Source organism: Podarcis liolepis (genome assembly GCF_965112155.1).
Source record: "Podarcis liolepis genome assembly, chromosome: 3".
NCBI classification, from domain to species: Eukaryota; Metazoa; Chordata; class Lepidosauria; order Squamata; family Lacertidae; genus Podarcis; species Podarcis liolepis.
In genome coordinates, this window is record NC_139557.1 from 54,376,594 (window position 1) to 54,401,670 (window position 25,077).

A 25,077-nucleotide genomic window follows, 5' to 3' on the forward strand; every position below is an offset into this window, starting at 1 on the left:
ATTCTAGCTCACACGATGAGAGGCATCATCTCATCTTCTTTGCTCAAGAGATACTAATAAAGCTACTAATACTCTAGTCTCTCAAATAAGATCACAATCTGAAGGTGTGGAAGCATTTTGAAGCAGTAAGCATTTCAAAAAGGTGCTAAGTGGGAAATTGTTACACAGGCTACTAAGCATTTGTATGTGTGCTCACTCAACCACTTTGACCTGCAGAACTGATGCATTTACAAGTGCTGCATGCTTACTCCACAGTCCATCAACCTTTCAGTGTGGCAGCACTTACACTCTGGAACTCTCTGCCCATTGACATTAGGCAAGCACCTTTACGGTTTCCAGAACCTGCTAATGGTATACAAATTCTATTAAATAAATAAAGTACTCTCAGTGCTACAGACACTTTGCACTCTTTAGAATCAGTTCCCCAAATAAAATGTTTTATTGCTAACATTCCAATCAGAATGCTAGTCTTTAAACTGTAATCACCAAGCAGAAGCTGAAAAACTGGCGCTGATGTTGTTGTAGGTCAGTGTGGAGTGCACTCTCATTTCATTCTTGCCATTAAAGAAATGAAACTTTTAAGAATATCAGTGTACTGTCAATGAGGAAGAAGGGAGCTTCATGGGCAGGTTGTACTAAAGACAGATTCAAACTTTATCTTGAACTCTCCAAAATAGAAACCTGTCCCATATATGAAAACCATAGAATCCAATTATAAAACATGTCCTATCAACACTACACCCTTTAAACACTATTTTTATTCTTAAATCAGTTTGCAGCAACCTGGGAAGTAAGAAAGGCCAAAAACTACATACAACTTACAAATGCTAGTAGTATAATCCAAATTTTATAGGAAGATTGTTTAAAATGACACAAGCAGCCTTACAGGGTATAATATTTTTGTGTCAAGCTTGCTTCCTACATACAGTGGACCCTCGGTTTACGTTACCTTTGGGTAACATAATTTTTGGGTTGCAAACACGGCATACCTGGAAGTGGGTTTGCTGCTCATGCGTGCACAGAAGCACTCTGCAGCGCTGTGAGCGTGTGCAGAAGTGGTCCTACGGTTACAAAATTTTCAGGATATGGCCAAGCCTCCAGAACGGATCCCGTTCGTAACCGGAGGTATCACTGTATTAATGTTTACTTCTCTGGTGAGTTCTCAACTGCTACCACCTAAGATGCATTTGGATGGTGGGGCAGGGGTGCAGAAAAGAGGAAGAATTGCAAGAGATCTAATGGGAAGATGGTTTGACATACAACCCTGTAGTTCTTCATTCACTAAAAGCCTGTACAACCTGAGCTACATAGCCAAACACAACCTGCCAGCCAGGGTCAACACTCTGCTGTCAGTTTTGAACTGCAAGAACAGGATTCTCAAGCACTTGACTATTATACATTGATAGAGGGAGTGGTATATTGATAGTGGCATGTTTTTCTAGTTGGTGGGTCATTCTTTGATATTCTGTATTACTGATAGTACTGAATAGAGCATTTAATTTCAAAATATCAAAAATTGTTAGTGATAACTATGCTGCTCTCCCCTTAAGATTCTCTTAGGTTACTATACCTTTTTTTACTGAATACTTGAACATAACTCTGTAGTTTAATTAGTGTGCTATAATTCCAAACATGATTTTCACAAGTAATCTCCTAGTAGTTAACCATGCAAAGTAACCTCTCAACACAACATTCATTGTTTGTCCCAATAAAGTTATACAAAAAGCATTCTTTGTAAACTATCCAATGTAGTTCAGTGCAATTTCAACCTTCACTATATTTCTTCATAATAGTCTTACCAGCATGACATTTATGTGTTTTCTAGGCAATGATGGACAAGACGGCTGAGTACATTTTTTTTAATAAAGATATAATTACAAAAAGGGGTAAAATCAGTTCAGGAAAAGGCAAATTTTAATAGATCATTTAGACGTCTAACATAATGGCACATCCATTTTGAATACTATTACTTAAAGCCTGGCGGAAGGAACAAAATTTTGCATCATAATTAGAAAACTCACAATACAACTTGCCAAAAACAAAAACACAGTTGTTTGAAAATAAATACGCTCCATGCCAAATAGTACAAAATGAAAATCAAGAGTCTCTTCTCATATGAAAAGTTCCTTTTAACTTTCCCCCCCACTTTTGTATTGTGTCCTTTAATTGATGTGAGTCTCTACATTCAAGGATTGTTGAGCTGTTCTGACTTTGTGCTGTTCAGAGGAGGGAAAAAGTCAACTGTTAACACGGGTCACAATTTAATGCCATTCTCTGCTCATTTAAAAACAGTAAGGGTTGCATTGCTCACATTATAAATTCTTTAATAGCTATTGGCACTGATTTATTGTCATCCATAATGGATAACAGATGCATAAATAACATTTCAAAGTTAACGGCTGTTCTGAAACAGGCACATTATAGGATGGCCACAATTTACTTACCCTTTGGTATCTGCTTTCTCACCACTGCTATCCTTGGATTTATCTTCCTCTTTAATGTCTAAAAATAATTAAAAGTGGCAGGTTTATATAAATAAATTTCAAATGACAACTGTTGACTTAGCTGTTAACAAATTACAATGAAAATGAACACTGACAGAAGAATTTGAATGAAGCAGCACCTTTGCCAGTGCTGATTTCTTCTTTCAAAACAGGTGTGTGGAATCTTTGGCCCACCACATGCTGCTGAACTACAACTACTGGCCATGCTGGCTGAGGCTGATGGGAATTGTAGTTTAGCAACACCTGGAAGGTGAAAGGTTTTAATCAAAGAATGAATATTTAAAAAGGGTTAAAGTAGAGATATTCTCAGAAAGATCAACATTCCAACCAACAGCCTAATCCAGAAATGCACAACTTAGATTCAAACTAAAGGAAAACCAACAGTTACGGACCATGGCATGTGAGCTGCTTTATGCCTCAACTGTTTTTGCAGAATGATGAATACAGTGGTACCTTGGTTCCCAAATGGCTTAGTTGTCGAACAAATCAGCTCCCAAATGCCACAAACCTGGAAGTAAGTGTTCTGGTTTGCGAACGTTTTTTAGAAGCTGAACGTCTAATCAGACTCCCGGAACAAGTTCGAAAACCAAGGTACCACTGTATAACAAATATGGGTAGTTTGCCACCATAAATTAAGTAGGTCTGACCTAATCTCAACAATATTTAGTTGGAAGCAAATCCCATTACTTTCAGGAGAGTATGATATGCTTAGGAATATAGCCAACAAGGAAAGTAAAAGAAAGAAAAATACTGATTTAGACTTTTACCTGCTTTTTTATCTTCTGTTTCTTTTTTGTCTTCTTCTAGTCGGGCTTTCTTTGCTCCTTTCTTATGATCTGCAACATTTCTGCGTCCACCTTCCCCTTCATCTTCAGAATCAGAAAATTCTTCATCACAGGCTATTCGCTTATCTGACGCACGAACTAGAAGTAAGGAAATAGGATTAGAAAACACATTCCTCCAAGATCACCTTCTTGTGTGTTCCATTTCTCTCACCATGGGAAGGCATAAAATAAAAGTTATTTCGTGACAACAACTCTTCCCTGCAATTTGCATCAGTAAAGGAAGTCCTGATGCATTGATCATAACCATAATGAAAACTTTCCATATGACAGCAATGTTGTGTTTAGAAAGAAATTCTACACTACAGTGAGTGGGTGGGGAATGAACTCATAATGGGGCTGCAGTTTCAACAGTGTATTGGTGATAAGTGCAATGTGTACTCTAGCTCTTATTCAGGCCTGGGGCAAAATTTGCCGCTTATTAGCCAAAAGATGCAGTAGAAATAGTATGTTTTACCGACATGAAATTTCAACATATAAGCATCATCAGTCCTCGTTCACAGGCAAACAGGTTATAAAGTCCAAAGTAGAAGTTACTATTGCAAAATGGCACCTGCAGCGTCTACCTGACTCAGTTATTCCCTTCCTGGAAACTAAGTAAAAACCAGAATTTCTAGGCCAATTCAAATGTCTCGTGATTTTATTGAAGTGGTACAACATGCAAGGCCTGTGTATCTAATTTGTGCCCTTAAACAGGCACAAGGCAAAACTTTGCTGAAGGAGAAGGGGAGGCAGTTTTTGCCAATTCCCCCTCCATCCTGCAGCCACCAGTGCCCACTTCCCAAATCTGCTCTAAAGAGCCCCCAATACTCCAGAATCATTTTTAGTAGGACTGGGAACTAGAGGGAAAATAGGCAAAAATCATATTCTCTGTCTTATGCTAGCAGAAACCTCTGCTAGGAGAACTAATTTAAAAAGCTTGGTGTAAAATTTAAGAACTATGCCAAAAATGGCACAGCAAATTGTATAAGTTCATATGATTTCAAGATTGGCTTTAAAAATTAAGCAGCTTCCCCTTGGTTGACAGTTGTGTTTATTTCCCAGGCTTTCTGTCTTCATGTTCTGATATGTAATTGCTGTCTTCCTCACAAAGCACTTAAAGCGAATTTGTTTCTGGATGGTCACTTTAGATGTCCATCTGACTTATTGGGGCACTTCTGTTCCACCTTCTTTAGTACTTCTTCTTCAACAATCCACCCAGTATTAATGTTCCCCATTCTTACTAGAAATACGTTTGTCTGGATCTTCACCATCTTCATCACCACTGTCTTCATGAACAGCATCTTCAGGAATAGCCTGCATCTGTACACCTGGGGCATGGGGCAACATGCGCAAGTTCTCAAACAAACGCTGTCTGCAAGGCAAGTAATCCAGGGAAAAGTTGTTATGAGACAACTTTCTTCTTAATAGCTTGGGAGTTTCTTAGTTCTCGTCCTCATAAAAATACCCAGCTGCCTAGTAATGGTAGGAAAATAAGGTGAAACGCAAGTTACATAGCAAGAGGACTAGGGGCAATTTTCTTGAAAAAGGCAAGCCATGGTATCCAAAGGAAATACATGTGCCAGACAGAACATCTATGGTTAGAGGTGAACACATTTAAAAAATACAAACTCTCAGAACATATGGCTGGCATTCAACATAATGAAATTAAGCAACATATAGTGATACTTTGATCATGTTTTGTGCATTTCTGCTGACAAAAGAGCTTACTGAGACTTAATAGCTCTTTTGCAAAAATAAAAAATGATTTTAACAATGTGTACCAAATTTTGAAAGATGAAAAGGTTTTTCTTTTCCAACCATTAAGCATTGAGAGCTGTAGCCATCTAAGCCATGCTCAGAGTAGATCTAATGAAATCAAACTTAAGTCTATTAATATTAATGAGTCTACTCTGAGTATGACTTAGTGGATACAACCCTGAAACATTAAAATACAGGTTTGGGTTTTTCCAACCATGTCCCTCCAGCAACAGAAGATAATTTGATCAAGCAAAAGCTTCCATCAGAAGAATGAGGTTTGGGGGTTTTTCTGCTTTTTCCCTGCCCCAGAAATCCATTCCAGAAGGTTGCTCTAGCTTTTAGAACGACATGGGAGGTGGCACAGGAGGCCACAGGGAGGAGGGAGAACTGGTGAAAAGTGCTTCTCCCCCTTCCATTGACAGAAGCATTCACTGATCAGAGAGCCTTTCTTCAACAGAGGGACACTAACTGAATACAGTCTTTGACTTTCTAGTTTCACCTGCTGGCTTTTAAAGCAGTAATTCTGCTATCTCAAGAGCCCAGGACCTTTTAACCCCTCCCTTTCCCTGCTTCATATTGAGCATAAAAAATAAAATGGATCCTTACCCATTGCAAAGATTTAGATCGTTATAGTATTTATGTGTCTTTATGGCATTAATACTCACTTAATCTTCTCCATATATTCTGGGGTGTTCTGGTTTGTCATATTTGAAGGGCTAATATGCAGCTTGAAATCTGGTCCAAAATACTCAAAGTAGTCATTGTATGGCAATTCTGTTAAAACAAAATCAAGTAATAATAGCTTATTAAAACAGCCTTATTGCTCTTCAGATTATAGTGGTCAGATATGATAGTATGCATAGCTTTTGTTTTCTTCTACTAAATACTGAAAAAAGAACAAATTCAAAGGAATGCAATGCAGCATATGACAGCTCTCAAATATTTAATAGAAATTCAAAATTATTTTCTGATCCAGAATAAATACATTAGAAAGTATCTGAATTCTAAGGAAGAAATAATATTTTTTCAAGACTAAATGTGCTACAGTTATCTTCTATAGCAGAAATCTAGATGCTCCACCGGGGTATAAAAATGAAGCCTCATTTGTTTCTGTGATTGTAAGTTGCTTTAAACTGTTTTAAGTAATGTGTGCTGGTTTTTGGAACCCACGTGGGATCTTAAGGTGAAAGGTGGGTAATTAGTAACAACAACAACAACAACTTACTGGCATATTTCACACACCACGAATTATGTTGAAGAAATCTGGTGTTTATGAATGTAAAGTTTAAATGATTGTATGGTTTGAATGAAATAGAGGAAACAAGATCAACTTTAGGTTGTCATGAAACTAGGCTTTGCTTCCTCAAAGTAGACAACAATCAGTAAGCCATAAATAAATCTTCACTTTCTGGATGTGGTTTGTTTGGAGAGAAACCAACATGAGCCCAGGGTTCACATGTCACTTCCCTTGCACAGCACAATCAGGAGCTGGGAGGAGCAAAGCTCTTGTGCATTTTAAACCATAGCTTATTTAAACAATAGTTTAAAATAAAATATACTATGTTGAAAATAACGCACTGTGTTTAAATAAAACACACCAAATACACTTACTCATTTATACAATCTATAAAAGGTCAATGCAGATTTCTATGCATCTCATTAATGCTTTCTAAAACATCTGTGTTCACACATCTAGGTAAGCCATTTGAAGCTACCAAGAGTCTGGTTAATGAGCCAGAAACCACATGAGTCAAGACAGATATCCCGCTTCTTAATGAGTCAACCATTAGCAAAATCCCCTGTAGATTAAAGAATGGTTACGCTGTAAGTCTTTTCTGTCAGTCTCCAATCCTCTGTAGCAGGTTGGTATAGGCTCTATGGCAAGATACATTGTACTGCAATACATATTATTTGCAGTTCCACAATACAAACAGTTGGCAATCTCCCTGGCCACTGAAATGGGGGATCTGATGACTAAGGCAAGCTAATGTTTAAGTCACATGTTATTCTTCATATGGCTCCTAAACCCATTCTCCCAATGAACCACTTCATGAGGGACTTTGTGGACCACTTAATGATTTTTCTGCCTGTTGTAGCAATTGTAATACACTGCACTATGTAATGTATGACTTTTCATGTATTTTTACAGACATGCTCTAGACCACTTGAATGAAGCTCATGGACCAGTTTGGGAAGCCCTGGTTCCAAATATTTACCATTAGGGATTTCGCAATCTAAGGCAACAGCAGTCTCATAGGTCCAACATCGAGCAACGTTCCGTATGGTATATCCACCTCCTCCAAGCATCAGAAGAGGCAAGTTGAAAGTCTTCACAACTTCTACACATTTAGCATGTCCTTAAAAAACAAACAAACCATAAAGACATAGTTATATTCATTTCAAGATTACACAATTAAGATCTGTATACAGAAACATCAGCTCTAGAAAAACAAACTTAATCACAACTGAAAGATGCAAGAACTTAAAAACAGAATAGGATAAGGTATCCTATTAATTTTGGAATCCAGTCTTCTGTTTTGCATTTATGGCATTGAGTTACGCAAGGGGTTTTTTTGCAAGAGTCATAAAGGCAAACAAATGCACACTCAGTTTAATAGTTCTTGCAATCTATTCATAAAGTGAATGCATTTAATATATTACTGATCTAATTATAGTAAAGTATTGACCATATTGTATCTCACACATTATGCCATATTTAATAGCTTATTCACATAAACATCACTGAATTTCTACATGTGATGTCTGCCTACTAAGACCTAAACTTATTTCCTAAAATCACACCAAACTGAAGCACTGCAAATAAAGACACTGACATGGAACATATTTTTCGCATCTTCCTTTAGATGTACTATGGCCAAAAGGGTGCATACTTGACAGTCACCAGTGTGTTTGTGTGTGGCCGGGGGGGGGGGGGGAAGTCCCAGCATTAGAAATGGCTGCAAGAGTCCCAACATTACAGATGGTGGCCAGAGAGATGGCTGCAAGAGAACTGATAGTCAAAAAAACATTTCCACTAAATCTGCATTCAGTACTTGTTTCAAAACATATGTAACTGTGACTCTACAAGAATGTTTTGCTCTCTGACCTTTGACGGTAAGGTTAAAACATCCCAGCCTGTCACCAGACAGTGAATCTGCCCCACACTGCAACACCACAGCACTAGGTTGGTACATCTCCATGACTTTGGAAATAATCTGTAAAGAAGCAGAAATCATGGTAAATCTATTATTCAGCCTCACAGAAGCATCTCTAAAAAAAAGTATCTAGAATATACTTACTGGCTTAAATATCTGACCATATGACTCATCATCTATTCCATCTCTCATTGGAAAGTTGACAGCATAGTATTTGCCTTTTCCAGCACCTATGTCCTATAAGAGAACACGAACAAGACAAAAACAAAAATCACAAACTCATATCAAAAGGCAAAACACATTTTGTGTTTACCACTGGACCACTTGTGGCCAAGAGTGTTTGAAAGTAGTTTAGATGCTACCTAGACATTTGAAAAATTCTGAGTATGTAATGAATACCAAAACTGCACATATAAGAAGTGTGCCAGATATTTATTATTAAATTTATCTCACCCTTTCTCCCAAAGCAGCCCAGGGAAGCAAACAATACTTCACGTTTAATCTTCAGATAAAGCATTAAATCTTCAGATAAAACATTTGATCAGTGCAGTAGAAGAAATCAGTGCACAAGGAAGTATATCCAAAAGAACAGAAGGATGACATGTGAAAATACAGAAGAATCAGACCCAAAAGTATAATTTGGATTTTATGACTTTATTGAAATTCACCAAAGTATGGTTTTAGAATCATTGCAGGGATTTAAATAGGGTATCACCGAGAGTGGGGATGGCATAAAACAGAAACATATGGGTAGATTGGCTTTAAAAGACAACCAGTTACCTGGGGATGGGGAGTAATGTCATGGGTCTGCTGTGTCAGATCCGTAAAATCACATGTTATTATATCTACGAGAAATGTGCCACAATTCACTAAGTGAAACACATGGAGTTTATTCCTTTTTGTACCTGCTTCAACATTCATGATTTACAAACGGAATAAAAGACCTTTGATGTCTGTTTAGTACATCAGTAGATAAAAAGACATTTTGTTTCCAGTTTGACTATATTCTTTATATTTACTAATAGGAAGTTAATGTTGTTCTAGAGGGGAACCACAATTATTGTACCTTAAGGATAAATGATTATTTTGTGACAGAAGCTTTCGTGGTCCACTTCAAGTGCATGAAGTTTTATACAGTTTAGCTCCAAGAATTGTGCAGGTACAGGGCAACAGTCTTCTTTGTTTTTTGAGGTACTGTAGCAGTTCCTTCAGTACAAGCTTTATATATCTAAACAGTAGCAGATTTTTAAAGCGATACAATGAAAATGTTTCTTATGGAAACAACCTCTTTCCAGAAGAGTCAAATCTTAAAGTGAGGAGCTCTAATTTGTTACGGAGTCACTTTTTATCACCATGTGTCCATCCTTACTATTTCATAAGAAGCAAAACTGTGCGATGCATCCAGGCTCAGAACCACAATACCTCAAGGACCACCTTTTTCCATATGAACCTACCTGGACCCTGAGATCATCACCTGAGGACCTTCTTTGTGTGCCTTCTTGCCATGAGGCTGGCAACACGAGGCAGGCCTTTACTGCAGTGGCTCCCCATTTGTGGAATGTGCTCCCTGGCTGGCACTATCATTATACACCTTTAGGTGGCAGGTGAAAATGCTCCTCTTCAACCAGGCCTTTGGCTGATGAACATCTTATATACCCCCTTTAAATGTGTTTATTATTTGTTTGTGGTTGCTGCTTTTTGTTCTTATTTTATTATGTATTTTGTGTTTTTATATTGTATTTTTATGTTGTGAACCACCCTGAGATCTTTGGATGAAGGGCAGTATGCAAATTTAATAAACAAACAAACAAACAAACAAACAAACAAAATGCTATTAAGAGAATCTCATACAATGGTTTTATCTAGATACAGCTGAATTAACACGCAGTGCTCTTAGCATACATTGGAATATACACAAAAGGCATGTAAGCAACTTAAGTTTACTATGTTGTATTATACAGTACATTTTTATAGTTATTATATTATATATTGAATGATAGGCAGCACATCCACCATGCTCTAAGTAAGCAAAATAAAAGTCTCAGAAAATATGGGAATCAAACAAATATATTCCTGTTTAGCTGAGATATTAATGTCAAAATTAACTGAATTTGCTTTCTGGACAGATTATTAAGGATATCAGAAGATTAGGTTTAATAGGAAATTAAACTTTCATGTATTTGACAGGTGAGAAGCCTAGTTTAAGGTCAGTGCTTCTGCTCTTTAGAGGCCTGCATTTAGCATGAAGCAACAGTACCATCTTGTGGCCAATCAGGTTGAGATATAAAAAGCTGTCTCCAAGCTAGCACATTTAATTTCTGTTGAAAAAAGGAACAAATACCACAGCTAGGAACAACAGAAATGGGTACCATGGATTATATTATGCATAAGAATTTTTAATGAACAACTTCGTGTGCTCATGCAAATGCAAGCATCTCTACTACAGTAACGTTCTAGATAAGCTTCAACTATGATTACTGGTGATTTTTAAATGGTATTTTAGTAACTATTAGCAAGCTGGGCAGTTTTTTTCAGCTATTTTGACATTTTGTATACCTATCTTACTCATCATTGATAGGCTTGAAAGTATTTTTGCCCACTCCCAGAATGGTTTATAGATCAAAATAAAATGACGCAGGCTTACAATCTAAAGAGCACAAAAAGGTAAAAGAGATGGGAGAGGAAGGAAGAAACTCAGATCTACTCTTGAAGATACAGTTTTTAGATTAGAAAAATGGATGTCAGATATAAAATGACAAGAAAAAAGTAACCCTAGTTACCAAAACTGCCATTCATTCCAATGTTGCAGTACTATGCCACTCAGGGGCAACACACATTGTTTACATAATAGCCCAATGAGTGTAGGAAACAATACTGTAATTAAGATGAAAAAATACACCATATATAGAATCGGACTCATCAAGTTAAGAGTTAGCCTTTTTCACCCTGATCAATTCAAAGTGTCCTTCTTCAGAAGGAAGGATAAAAACTAATTAAATTAAAATTGTTAACTTGATAACCAGGCTTAAATATAGCATTTGCAAGATGCTACTTTAATCAAATGGTAACCTCATATTTGAACTTACTCTCAAATCGCCTGTGCCAGGGAAATATTCACCATATTTATGGAATGATACTGTCATTACACGATCAGTTGTGTAAAATGCTTCTTCAACGCCATCACCGTGATGGATATCAATATCAATGTACAATACTCTTTGGTGGTATCTGGAGGGAGAGGGGAGGAAGAGACTTTACTTGAGCAGTACCAATAAAACTCACTACTTACCTTTCAAAAAGTTTATCTGCTGCCAGATTTATCCCTAGACTAAATCAGATATATAAAGACGCATGACTACATGTATACAGATTTGTTCTCCCTTTTCCAATATAATGCTTAAAACTATGTGTATCATGACACAATATCAAGAACCAGGAAGGGCACAGTGTATAGCCATACTGACAGCTCATTAATAAACATAAAATTATCTGCAAATTACACTTGTTTAGCTCCCAGAGAGGGACCAAATTAGGGCACCTTTGCTACACCAGCCTACAGCCCATGCAGCAACAATGTCCCCCCAGAAACCCCCAAAGCCTGAATCCCCTCACTTTTTGCCCTGCGCAAGGCTTCAGATGGAACAATAACTCTGCTGCTTTATTTGGTTCTGATGCTTGCTCTCCAGCCAGAGTCTGAATTGATCAGTAAGCTATTTAGAACAAAAAGGGTTTTGAGATTTATATCATGCTTGCACGCATACACAAACACATATATAAACAAAATATAATTTAAAATGACCAAGGAATAATGATCGCTAGTCCTCTGGTCAATATATACAGATTAAGCCAATACACAGCCTATATTTTTAACATCTCTAGAAGACAAGTTGTGCATATAGCACCAACATGAACTTACTTTAGTAATTCCAGAATGGCAAGCACAATATCATTGACATAGCAGAAACCTGATGCTTCTGACTTCTTAGCATGATGAAGTCCTCCAGCCCAATTAACAGCCATGTCTGTTTGTTGTCTGTTTAATTTTACTGCTCCAGCTAAAGAACCATTATGGAGAAAAATGCAGGTAAGGAATGAAAAAGGTAGACAGTATGTCTTGCCAAAAAAAAAAGAGAGAAAGAGAGAGAGAGCTTCAATGTAAGACATCGTGGTGCAGCCTGGATTTTAATTGTTTATTGTTAGGCACTTCTACAGTTGGATATACCAACTCATGCAGCAGAATGAACCATTAATTTGTAATGGGAGATGCTGAAAGATAAAAGGCCCAACTAGTCCAGCATTCTGTTCTCACATTGACTAACCAGATGTCTAGAGGAAGCAGAGAAGCAGGACATGAGTGCATTAAACTTCTCTAACTCATGATCCCCAGCTACTGGCATTCAGAGGCACACAGACTCTGATACTGGAGGTAGTACATATCTATCATGCCTAGGAGCTACTGATAACAACATTTTCTTTTAATTAAACATTTCACTTTATATTTCTATTAAATTCTTTCTCCCTCATTGATTTCCGCAAGAGCTATAAAAGTTGTCACATGGGTAATGTTCGAAAAAAACTGGTACAGCCTTTTAAAAATTAGCAACTCCAGGAAAACATTAGGACATACTTACCCACAGAGCCTCCTGTTGACAGCTGACAGAACTCAAACAGCCCATCAAACACAGGACAGTCTTCCCCCACGTTAACTATACAAGACAAGTTTTATTTATCCTTAAATGTATTATTACTTAAGTTTGTATATAATCTTTTTTTTAAAAAAAAAAGTATAGCATGTTGGTCAATTGACTAAACATTGTCAAATGTTCCATGAAAAAAGAACACCTCTGCATTGGTAGCATTATCTCAAATGTGGCCACACCATAGGTTACAATACCTTTTACAAAACTGATTTCACTGTTTGTTAATCATTCAAGCTGCTGATGTTGAATCTATGTGTATTGTTCTAAAAAAATAATAATGCTAAATGTCTATTACTTGACCAGTGATATGGATCAAATAATTTTTGATCCGTTAAATGCCCAACACTATCTTTAAAATGAAAACCAAAACTTTAGAACAGAGGTATTTTTCAAAACTTAACCTAACCATTACCACAGATGTGAAACTTGGTAGACACCTTTTTTTGTCAGTTAAGTATATCTAAATATGCTTTTATGGATTCAAAGCAGTTTGTAGCTGAGTGTATGCCTAAATTTACAGCATCACTATACAGTGGTGCCTCGCAAGACGAAAAGAATCCGTTCTGTGATTCTCTTCGTCTAGCATTTTTTTTTCGTATTGCGAAGCAAGCCCATTGAAGGATTAGCGGATTAGCGCTATTAGCGGCTTATCTGCTGATCGGATCAGCTGATAAGCGGCTTAGCGCTATTAGCGACTTTTAGCGGCCTATCTGCTGATCGGATCAGCTGATAAGCGGCTTAGCGCTATTAGCGACTTTTAGCGGCCTATCTGCTGATCAGATCAGCTGATAAGCGGCTTAGCGCTATTAGCGGCTTTTAGCGGCTTATCTGCTGATTGGATCAGCTGATAAGCCGCTTAGCGGCTTAGAAAAAAGGGTGGGGGAACCAGCAGGAACTCGCAAGACATTGTCGTCTTGCGAAGCAAGCCCATAGGAGATTCGTTTTGCGAAGCACCTCCAAAACGGAAAACTTTCGTCTAGCGAGTTTTCCGTCTTGCGAGGCATTCGTCTTGCGGGGCACCACTGTATGTCAAATTATGGCTTATGAAGTTTCAGCAAAAGGACAATTACCAATTAAGGTACTATAGGTGGTTTAAAGTGAGCAAATAGTTATCCAACTAGTAAAATACAATTCTCTTGCAAGTTATGCTGTCATTCAGAATTCATAATGGAAATCAATGTTCAGAAATCAAAGAAAGTAAAAGTTAATTGAAAAGATAAATATTACAGTTTTTTGTCATGCTATCTAATGTTCTCAATTTTGGGATGGAAAATTACACTAGTTTAATTTAATACATGTGGCAAACCTGTTACTATGGTCCAATTCAGATATATAGCTTTGAAACTAGAGAATGAAATTAGAAGCTGATTTCCACCTCTGGTGTAAAAGCTAACTATGGTTAGCAGTAACTATCCCCTAAGAAGAAAAGGGAGACATGTGCAACTCCTAGAGAAAGAATCATGTGCAATATGACTCAGTTATCAAACTATGGTTTGGTAACTGGGCAGCATTACATCTGAACAAGCCTGAATGTTATAACCACTATAGCCAACAACTAACAATTCAAAATGATTAAACATCATATAGACAGGGTTCTGCACATTACAGTAAAATAGATAATATAAGACTCTCCATCTTAACAGATCAAGTTCCCAAAACCAGGTGGGAAACTGAGGGAAGCCAGTTATTTTTAGCATTAGACTTACATCTTTGCATTTGTTTACTATATTCAGACATATTGTCGGGTCTAATTGAGCGAAGAAATTTTATGTACTCATCACTGTGGTATTTCGTCATTTCTTCTGCTGTAGCTTTGTGAGGCCGCTGGAAAAGAAACAGATTGAATTTGATCTGAGACAGAATAAAAAGCAGTAGTATTTCAAGTACTTCAAACAGATTTGATCAGGCATGTGTTAAGTTGAAACTTGCTGAAATATTCTAAAATATTTCAGCTTTGGCTCAACGACACATTATAATCAGAAAACACTTTGTTGTATATATTTTACTGTAACCATATCATGTTTTCCATCCAGTAGATATCTGAACACCAAATGCTTGTGAATTTTGTTTCCTTATGTGGCATTTTCACAGGTACTCATAGGTTTCATAGAATCATAGAATTGTAGGTACCCTGAGGATCATTTAGTCCAACCCCCTGCAATGCAGGAATATACAGCAATCCTGTATGAGGATTAAATCTGCAACCTTGGCATTATCAGCACCATACTCTGACCATCTGACCCAGGCTCAGTTTGCGTTCTTCTTTAGAAGAAAAATGTTATCTCAGAATCAGCCAGAGGATTTTCCACAACAAAGAAAGTGTTGAAGTGAATTAAAAATCTTAGGAAAATATAGTCTCTTCACTGCTCATCAACTTTCAAGTGACAAAACTGTAAATGTATACTCACATAAATTTCCATTTTTCTGTACAAGCCATAATTTAGCAACAAGTTGTGTGTCATGCGAATCCTGTGAGGCTTCATTGGGTGCCCCTGTCCATAATAATAGTTCCCAATATCACCTAAAAGAAAGCAAATGAGTCATGCTTGAAAATGTAATGATCACTTTTTCTGGCTTTACTTAACTAAGTTCTCTCTCTAGTACAGGGATTCACAATACAAACACTAGTCGTAACGGCAGGCTGCCTTCCTGCTTTGGCGAGTACTCCTAAAGTAAGACTGTGCCTTCGCTTTGCATCTCAAGAGGATGTAGGGAAGAAACATAGTTCTGCTTCCTGTTGAGTCTGTTCCATTTGTAAATTGAGTCCCCCGCTGCTATGGGAAAGCACACCTTGGTTTAAGAACGCTTTGGTTTAAGAATGGACTTCCGGAACGGATTAAGTTCATAAACCAAGGTACCACCATACTGTAATGTACTCTATATGAGGCTGCCCTGGGGTCTTGTTCAAAAGCTCCAGTTACAACAGTCAGAGTGCTTTAAGGGGGCATCTGGCTGAGAATATGTGACATCAAAGCTTTTATTCAGATAGAACTCAGTTCCAGCATCTCTTAGGTGGGCCCCATTGCCATTATAAGAGAATGGGGGAGTTGTTCATGGTGAGTTCTGGCACTATGTGACATTAATGTTAAGACAGCTGCATTGGTTACCCAGCTACTACTGAGTCTGGTTCATGGTCCTTGTACAAAGTGATTAATGTACAAAGGGCTTGTACAAAACAACTTAGTGCAGGATACCTCAGACACTGCCTGAACCATTACATGCTAGAGCTGGGTGATATATTGATATATAGTCTAAAACTATTTTGAAGTTCACATTGTGGTAATTGTTTCATAATATCTGAGCTGGCAATATATTGCAAATCACAATGTGTGTAAGGGCTAGGCGATATCTGGTTTTCAACACTGCAATAACTCACTAGCTAAACACTGCAATGTTATCACCAGCTAAACACTAAACACAAATGTCTGAAATAAGGATGGAACTGTATACTATACTATACAGAGGCAAACAAGGCAATGTCCTGGCAACTGCTACTACTTAGGGGTCTTAAATGACAATATTATTTATCATCACAGACTCAGTTTCATCAGCAGGCAAGCCAAAATGCATCCCAAAAGAACTTTTGGTTTAGGGCTTGGCTACCAAATGGTGGCATTCAGAACAATCCAAAGTACAGCCACCGTCTCCTGCTCCCACCACAAGGCCTCGCAGGCCACCATTACTGCCACCGCCATGACAAGGCTTTGCAGGCTGTCCCTGCTTTTACCACTGCCACAAGGCCATCACTACAAGTTCTCACAGGCTGCAGCTGCTTCTGCCCACTGCCGTGGCAAGGCTTCACAGGCTGCTGTTGATTCTGCTGCTGCCAAGCTACTGGCGCCTCTGCCGCCTAGTAGGCCTGCTGGCAGTCCCAGATTATTTGTATTCACTATGACTCATTACCAAATTTTGGATTGTCCCGAATACAAGCCCAAAACCAAAAAGTCTCATTTGGATGTATTTTGGGTTGCCTGCTGCTGAAAGTGACAATGAGGTGATTGATAATATCATTTATCAGTTTTAGACCATTAAGTAGTAGCAGTTGCCAGGACATTGTTCTGCTCACCTCTGAGTAGTTCCTTCCTTTTTTCAGATATCGTGATATATAACATTATTGAAAAGCAGTTATCGCCCAGCCCTGTTACATGCCAGCTTGATCACTGAGATCTTCTGCAGGAGTGTGGTTGGTTGTTCTTCAAGCTGGCAAGGCTCATTTGATTGGCACTCAAATAAATGGCTCTGAAGAAAAGAGTTTGCTATTTGTCCACTATCATCTGCAGGAAGACCCACAAAAGACTTGCCACAAGGGGTCCTCCCCCCCCCCCCGTTAAAGCAATGAATCATGACATCCTTACTATTTAGCAGTATAGAGCAATGGATTCTGGGCAGTCTTCCACCAGTAGACAAGGACTCTCTTGCCCAAGAAAGTGGCAAAAAGCTCTCTGCAGCACTCTACTTCTTGCAGACAAGGGAGAAGTTAAGCACCCCCATCCAATTTATTTGAAGAGAGCTTTTGAGTCCCCGACTGAAGTGCACCTGTATAGTGCTGTCCCAAGAACACCACAGATGAGGAACTTGTGGCATTGCTATCAGGGGAGCTATAAACACACACTCTTAAAAGAAAACAGAATAATCTCAGTTCACAAACAGCTCTCCCTACTAAGGACTATTTTCTCCTCTGTTGAAAACTAAACAAAGAAGAGTGAGCAACAAAGAAGGCTGCTGCAACCACCATTCTGCCTTTCTTGGCAGCATTTTAGAAATTTATACTAGGCTGAAAAGCTTCTGTCTCTGCAAAGCAGATTAACTGCACTACAGTCAAACTTTGAAATGCACAGCTATCTACCCCAAAACTGTCTATTCAGAGTGTGCAAAGTACTGAGGATATCCTTTCTTCACCCAGCTCCCACTGAGCATAACTATCAGATTCCCCAATTCTATCCATTCTCTCAGTGAAAAGAAGCACTTAATTGGTGGTTATATATTTAATATGATCTAAGCATATTTGCTTAAGAATCATTTCCCAAGTAGATGCATTTAGGACTGAAATCCTATTCTAATTATTATAGCTAGCATATTGATGGCAAGACAGAATCTCAAACTAGGATGTGCTCTCCCAAGCCCACATTCTGAGCATGTTCATACTCCTGTCTCAGGGAAATCTGAAAGTATGATGATTCGTAATAGTATAGTATTCTTTGTTTCTCAATGTGAAATTTTTATTCTATTTTTGATAATGGTTTTGGGTTTTTTTGGAAGCTGCAAACTGTTTAGAAATTTCTGTTGCTATGATAAATTAAAATAAATAATAAACATAAAATATGAAACAATTTTATTAACCATTAAAATTAATTTAATAACTGCAGAGGTAGCAAGCTACTGAAACCCAGCAACTGGAGCTTGGGGGCTGAAAGGGAAAAACTACTGCCCTCATTCACTACTTCTGGGTTTCCTGGAAACATCTGCTGACAAATTGTAACCCAGGATGCTACAATATGTAGCTTTTTAAACTGACCCTGCAGTATTCATTTTTAAATGAACTTAATAAGAACTTTAAAATGAGCTTATGAAGACACAATAATTAAATTAAAAGGCTAAAAGCAAGAGAGAAAGCATGTTTTAATTGTCTGTGCCCAAGAAAGATTTTAAACGGCTGTTTGAAGTTTTTATCTTTTTTATTTTTAATCTTCCATCCCTCTAGTTAAAGTGCTGGCTGCAAACGTGAAGCTAACATATGCTGCCATGAGAGAGGAATGAATGCATTCTGATAAGAAGCCAGGGGGACTCAGGCATAAAGCAAAGACTGTAAAATTTTGAGGAATGAGAATTATTAATAAGACCAAGAACACTTGGTATGGCAAAAATACAGTTAGATACCCCATTTACTGTTGTCATCGTGCAGCAACTGCTGTATGTGCAACTGAAAGAGCTCAGAGTTGGGATGCATAAATTGGTGAATGAAAATGGACCAGAGAAAAATAAGGCTAAAGGCGGCACAGAACCTTTGGAAAATAATATTGGAGGACTACCAGAACAGGAGAGTGGAATGGTAAAACTGAAGCAGTAGATGGTGAAATGGAGAGGACCTCCAAATAGGTGCCTGGAGGAGTGAAACCGTCCAACGGTGGAATTATGAAGTTGGAAGAGTGGAATGAAACCATGGATGGAGAGATTAAGAAATATTCTGGGCTGGCAGAAATAGAGCTGAGAAAGGATTCTGTATACAATTTTGAGTGAATTAAGAGAGGAAAACTATCAAGCCTCTGGAAAAAGAATGGAAGAAGTGATTATGAAAAGAATCTCTTTGTTCTAAATCAGGATGGAAAATCACAGCCAACAGGAAATGAGATTGGAATACAGTGGTACCTCGGGTTACATACGCTTCAGGTTACAGACTCCGCTAACCCAGAAATAGTATCTCGGGTTAAGAACTTTGCTTCAGGATGAGAACAGAAATCGCACAACGGCGGCGTGGCAGGCCCCATTAGCTAAAGTGGTCTTCAGGTTAAGAACAGTTTCAGGTTAAGAACGGACCTCCGGAATGAATTAAGTACGTAACCAGAGGTACCACTGTATATGGAACTGGGTGTGAATTGATGAATATACAATGTGGAAATAACTATGGATTGCTGTTTTGATGCATGACAACAGCAAATAGACTCCTGTGTAAATGAAGACGAAGGATTTATTGTTTTTCAACACTGGAGGCAAAGTTGTTTTGCTGGACTGCAGGAAGACTACTGTTGACATTTATTGATATTAATAACTGGAGCTCTTTTAGACTTGTGTGGAAGGAAAAATGAATGAACTTGAGGTGCCTAGATTTGAAGACTGGGAAAATATCACATAGCAGAAGGAGGAACAGCTGGATATCATCTTGGAATAAATATTTTGCATATTTTGAATAATATTTATATGCATAACTATTGGAAGTCTTTTTTATTTCTTCTTTTTTATTATTATATTCTTATATTTTGGTTTCTCTTTTCTACATTTTTTTGCTTTGCTCTTGCTTATGCACATGAAGGTGATGGGTGGTTGGTGAAAGACCCTGTGTTAGAGGCAGAAAATGGAAGATCTCTGGGGGGGGGGGGGGAGAAGAAAGGGAAACTCCCAGGTGGGTCCACCCCTTTTTGTGTGAGACAACGGTTACAATCTACCCTGGAGAGACGACTTTGCATGGTGATAATGATGGTTTTCTCCTTTTTTTGTTTTTATTTAGATTAGTCTGTTTTTATTGTACAGTGGTACCTTGGGTTAAGAACTTTATGCGTTCCAGAGGTCCATTCTTAAACGGAAACTGTTCTTAACCTGAAGCACCACTTTAGCTAATGGGGCCTCCCGCTGGAGCACAATTACTGTTCTCATCCTGAAGCAAAGTTCTTAACCTGAAGTACTATTTCTGGGTTAGCGGAGTCTGTAACCTGAAGCGTCTGTAACCTGAGGTACCACTGTATTGTATTATAAAAAACCTTTTATAAAATTTTATGGAAATAATAATGAACCATAATAATTTAATTAATCCCAGCAAACGTATTTCTGCACAATAAAGAATCTATTTGTGAGGTTGTAATCTTTTCTGTGTACTTGATTTCATCTTAAAATAACTGCAGTCAGTTTTAAACTTGCCTGCTGATGTGTGACCAGTCATTGCCCCCAAAGTATAATGAATGGCATTTCCCTATTCCTCAATGTTGAGCTATCCAGATTTTGCAGTCATTAACAAACTGCAGATTAATTCAACCTCCTACTCTAAACCCATTTAATTCAGATGATATTTCCACCACCACCGGATCCAGTGGGATCAACTTCTCTAGGAGGTCCCTAACATTTTTGAATTGAGGAAAACTGTGTATCCCTGCAAGTGTATACTGTCCACCTTACTAGAGCCACAGTGCCAACAAATAAAGGATGTATTGGGAAAAACATTTCTGGAGTCTCCAGTGCAAGATGCCATTTTAAAGTTAATTTTGTGTTAAATTGATGTGAAAATGCCCCTAAATGATGAGTGAGCAGAAAAATCAGAGTGACACTATCACTACTTCTTTAAACAGCACCCATAGGCAAACATTCTACCAGAAATAGGTAACATTCACAACTTTCAAGTCTTTATCACTATACAAGTTAAGTAACCTAGAACAATCCTTATTTCCAATGCAAAAAAGTCAAGATTTCACACATGCCAGATCAGAGATTTGTTGCTTTAAACAATCCAACATATTCAAGTTTTGAGAATCAATATACGTACTTTAGGAAAAAATTACAAAAAACATTAGTTTTTTGGAGAATGGTATAAATACAACAACCTCTTGATTTCTCTCTATCTCTCTCTCTCTCTCTCTCTCACACACACACACACACAACAGGCTGGATGCTTCAATTTCTTGTATTATTTTCAATAGATGCATGTTCTGCTGTCTATTTGTGGACAGCCTGGTAAAGCAAAATAAAGTTCCCCTGCAATGTCCTTACACCTGCAGTTTGTAAGGCTAAGAGCAAATAAACTGAGAATAAAACTTAACAGCTGAAATATGCAACCTATTTTTTGCTAAGTGGTTGATAATAAAGTCTTGCTTTAAATTAGTGGTTGCTTTTACTTAAGTGCCCAGGAAAATGCACTCTGTTCAAAACATTTACATGTTGCATTTGAAGTTTAATACAGTGGTACACCTGTTTTCGAACATCTCGGAAGTTAAACATTTCGGTTTTTGAATGCGGGAAACCTGGAAGTAAATGCTTGTTTTTGAACACGCCTCGAAAGTCGAACGGCTTCTGCTGAGTTTTTTTTTTTCAATTTTCTCTATTAAATTTGCAGACCACCCTTTGCACCTCAGTTTTTGAATGTTTCTTGAATGGTCTTCCAGAATGGATTATGTTCGAAAACCAAGGTACCACTGCAAATGTTTGCCTTATACCCATGGGCTGTCCTGCACCAGCATTGTGCTTCTTATGGCTGTAGTAATTCATTTCTACTAAATTTCACAAAGAGTAGAATCTTCACTCTTCTACATTATCTCCACTCTACTACATAATTTTAAATCTTTACCATTCTTTTGGCTACTATGTACAGTGTTCAAAACAATACGCCTATATCCAGGATATAAACCCCTAACTACAATGAAAATAACCATTTCCTGAATTAGTGATGAGGTTCCAATGGATAGTGGGGACAACCTGTATTCACCAGGGTGAGGTGCGCAAGAAAGATGCTCTATGGAGCTATGAGGATGCGATAGGCAGGCCATTCATCCAGATCCTTCCAGTGGGGCTCTCAGCTTTGGCCAGAGCGTGCCAGTCTCGCACCTTTCAGGGATTCAACGTTGAGGCCTTCAGAGTCTCAACGCAACGCAGTTACTCGCGCGCGCAAGTCCCACTCTAAGGACGCTTAGTAGGAAAAGGATCTCGAGGCCAGCCTCGGATCCCCCCTCTCAAAATGGGGACCCTTCCCAGGTTTGTTGCTAGGCCGAGCCGGGCCCGCACCCTCACCCCCTTTTGCAAAGCGTTCGTTAGTAGATGCGCGCGGATTTCGAAGGAGGCGAAAAGGCTCGCCCGATACAAAAATTAAAGGGGGGGGTGTAGATGCGCTTTAAGAAACCAGGGGCTCAGCACCTTCCTTCCAAGCCAGATGCAGCCCCTGCAGACACAATGGGTAAAAGCGAGAGAGGAGGAGGGGGAGGGCTGGAGAGGCGGCGCGTGCGCCGGAACGAGAAGACGCGCGAGGACAGCCGAGGGGCTGCCGAGGGGGCCGGGGCGCGCGAGGACGGAGCCAACCAACATTCCCAACGGCGAAATAAGTGCGGCCTGGAGGGGAAGGCGCGCGGAGACGAGCAGCTGCTCTTGCTCCCACGCGCACACGCACCCCAACCGACACACAAAACACAACAAAAACCGGCGCCGTGCCCCGCCCCCCTCACCGTCATAGTAGTAACAGACTTTCTTCTTGCCGCCTCCCTGGCTGTACGCCATGAGACTTGTCTGAGGGGAAACCCGGGGCCGGGCGAGACTAGGCTTGAAGGGGCCGGGATTTACGTCGACGGTGGCGGCGGCAGCAACAGCAGCAGCAGGGACGCCGGAGCCGGGGGCAGCCTCAGGAAGACCCGGTCCCGCCTCTTCCAGCAGCGACTGGTGCCACCCGGAGGAACCACCCTGAAACGGGGGGGGAGTGAGAGAGACAAAATTATCTAGCGCCCCCCTTTCGCAGTCACGGAAGTTCTCTTTCGGCTTTGAACCGCTCTGTAACGCGTTGCCCCGTTCCCGTGGGTGCTTCGGATTGTAAGTTGCTAAGGCTTCCGGTTAATGGGAGGAAACGTAGAGCGGTCAGCCCCTCCCCCCGGGCAGAGTCGCAATGGTACAGGCCATTCTGGTCAGACTCTCTGCAGAGCGCGTGCGCAGAAGCATCTGCTCTGTTCTTGATTGTACGGGCTATGACCACGAGAGTGTTGGCTCCGCCCCTACTCCTTTCTTCTCAGGCCTCCACCAAAAAAAACCCGCAACCCCCTCTCGCTTTTACTAATAGACATTTCACAATGTCTGAAATAAGGAGGCGAACAGGGCAATGTACTGGCAACTGCTACTACTTAGAGGTCTAAAATGGATAAATGACAATATTATCAATCGTCACACAGTCAGTTTCATCAGCAGGCAAGCCAAAATGCATCCCAACAGGACTTTTGGTTTGGGGCTTGGCCACGTGTGACGATTGATAATATAGTCATTTATCCATTTTAGACCTCTAAGTAGTAGCAGTTGCCAGGACATTGCCCTGTTCGGCGCTGTGGGTTAAACCACAGAGCCTAGGGCTTGCCGATCAGAAGGTTGGTGGTTCGATTCCCTGCAACGGGGTGAGCTCCCATTGCTCGGTCCCAGCTCCTGACCACCTAGCAGTTCGAAAGCACGTCAAAGTGCAAGTAGATAAATAGGTACCGCTCTGGCAGGAAGGTAAACAGCGTTTCCCTGCGCTGCTCTGGAAGCTGTATGCCAGCTCCCTCGGCCAATAAAGCGAGATGAGCTCCGCAACCCCAGAGTCGTCCGTGACTGGACCTAATGGTCAGGGGTCCCTTTACCTTTACCAAATGGTGATATTTAGGACAATCCAAAGTACAGTGATCGGTCATAGATAATACAGTGGTACCTCGGGTTACATACGCTTCAGGTCACATACACTTCAGGTTACAGACTCCACTAACCCAGAAATAGTACCTCGAGTTATGAACTTTACTTCAGGATGAGAACAGAAATCATGCAGCAGTGGCACAGCGGCAGCAGGAGGCCCCATTAGCTAAAGTGGTGCTTCAGGTCAAGAACAGTTTCAGGTTAAGAATGGACCTCCAGAATGAATTAAGGTCTTAACCCGAGGTACCACTGTACAAATAATCTGGGAATGCTAGACTGCCAGCAGGCCTGCTAGTAAGCAGAAGCAGCAGTGGCAGAAACAACTTGCCATGACTGTGGTACATGTCAGCAGTAGCAGCGACAACCTGCAGGCCTGAGATGGTGGCAGTAAGGGCAGCGTCCTGTGATGCCTCATGGTGGTGATAGGGAGTGATGGCACCCTGCAAGGCTTCACAGTGGTGACGGGAGATTGTGGACGACTTTTAGTTGCAAAAGGGTTCTTCTCTTCCTACCCTTTGGCTTTGGGGCACGTAAGAAGAAGATAGTTGTGGAGTGAAGTGAGCAACAGATACCTTAGATGAGTTTCATGTTAACTAAAGAACAGCTTAGGTAAAGGTAAAGGGACCCCTGACCATTAGGTCCAGTCGTGGATGACTCTGGGGTTGCGGTGCTCATCTCGCTTTATCGGCCGAAGGAGCCGGCGTACAGCTTCCGGGTCATGTGGCCAGCATGACTAAGCCGCTTCTGGCGAACCAGAGCAGTTCACGGAAATGACGTTTACTGTCCCGCCAGAGAGGTACCTATTTTATCTACTTGCACTTTGACGTGCTTTCGAACTGCTAGGTTGGCAGGAGCTGGGACCGAGCAACGGAAGCTCACCCCGTTGAGGGGATTCAAACCGCCGACCTTCTGATCGGCAAGCCCTAGGCTCTGTGGTTTAACCCACAGCACCAACAGCTTAACCCTTGCAAATAATTACCCACCAATGTTGTTCAAGCAAGTGGCTGCCTTGCTGTGTGGCCAG

At 39.8% G+C, this 25,077-nt stretch overlaps 2 protein-coding genes across 4 annotated transcripts in view; one reads left to right on the forward strand and one right to left on the reverse strand.

The window, feature by feature from the left end:
• Positions 1-1,845: 1,845 nt before the first annotated feature.
• On the reverse strand, positions 1,846-23,320 carry HDAC2 (histone deacetylase 2). 2 transcript variants are annotated; one of them, XM_083497851.1, is made up of 14 exons: positions 22,856-23,320; positions 15,350-15,462; positions 14,648-14,765; positions 12,873-12,947; positions 12,158-12,296; positions 11,328-11,469; positions 8,386-8,478; positions 8,193-8,301; positions 7,303-7,443; positions 5,752-5,860; positions 4,570-4,700; positions 3,272-3,427; positions 2,445-2,502; positions 1,846-2,216 (listed from the first exon to the last, which is right to left on the reverse strand). In XM_083497851.1, exons 1-14 carry the CDS (start codon positions 22,905-22,907, stop codon positions 2,186-2,188), a joined length of 1,467 nt encoding a protein of 488 aa, XP_083353977.1. In that variant the 5' UTR covers positions 22,908-23,320; the 3' UTR covers positions 1,846-2,185. The 2 variants fall into 2 exon arrangements, with proteins under 2 accessions (XP_083353977.1, XP_083353976.1); XM_083497850.1 differs by lacking the exon at positions 22,856-23,320 and adding an exon at positions 22,126-22,201.
• The window catches only part of LOC310704457 (uncharacterized protein), a 146,307-nt gene continuing 144,342 nt past the window's right edge, over positions 23,113-25,077 (forward strand). For both annotated transcript variants that reach the window (XM_083497953.1, XM_083497948.1), the window contains exon 1: positions 23,113-23,213. The gene's annotated coding sequence lies outside the window, so the exon portion shown is untranslated. The remainder of the gene's footprint in view (positions 23,214-25,077) is intronic.

Coding starts and splice junctions, on each gene's coding strand:
- HDAC2 (XM_083497850.1), bottom strand. CDS start 22,186: ATGGCCTGCCTATCGCATCCTCATAGCTCCATAGAGCATCTTTCTTGC. Junction 15,463..22,125: donor TTCTTGCGCACCTCACCCTG/GTGAATACAGGT, acceptor GCTTTCTTTTAG/GTGATATTGGGAACTATTAT. Junction 14,766..15,349: donor ACAGAAAAATGGAAATTTAT/GTGAGTATACAT, acceptor TTTCTTTTCCAG/CGGCCTCACAAAGCTACAGC.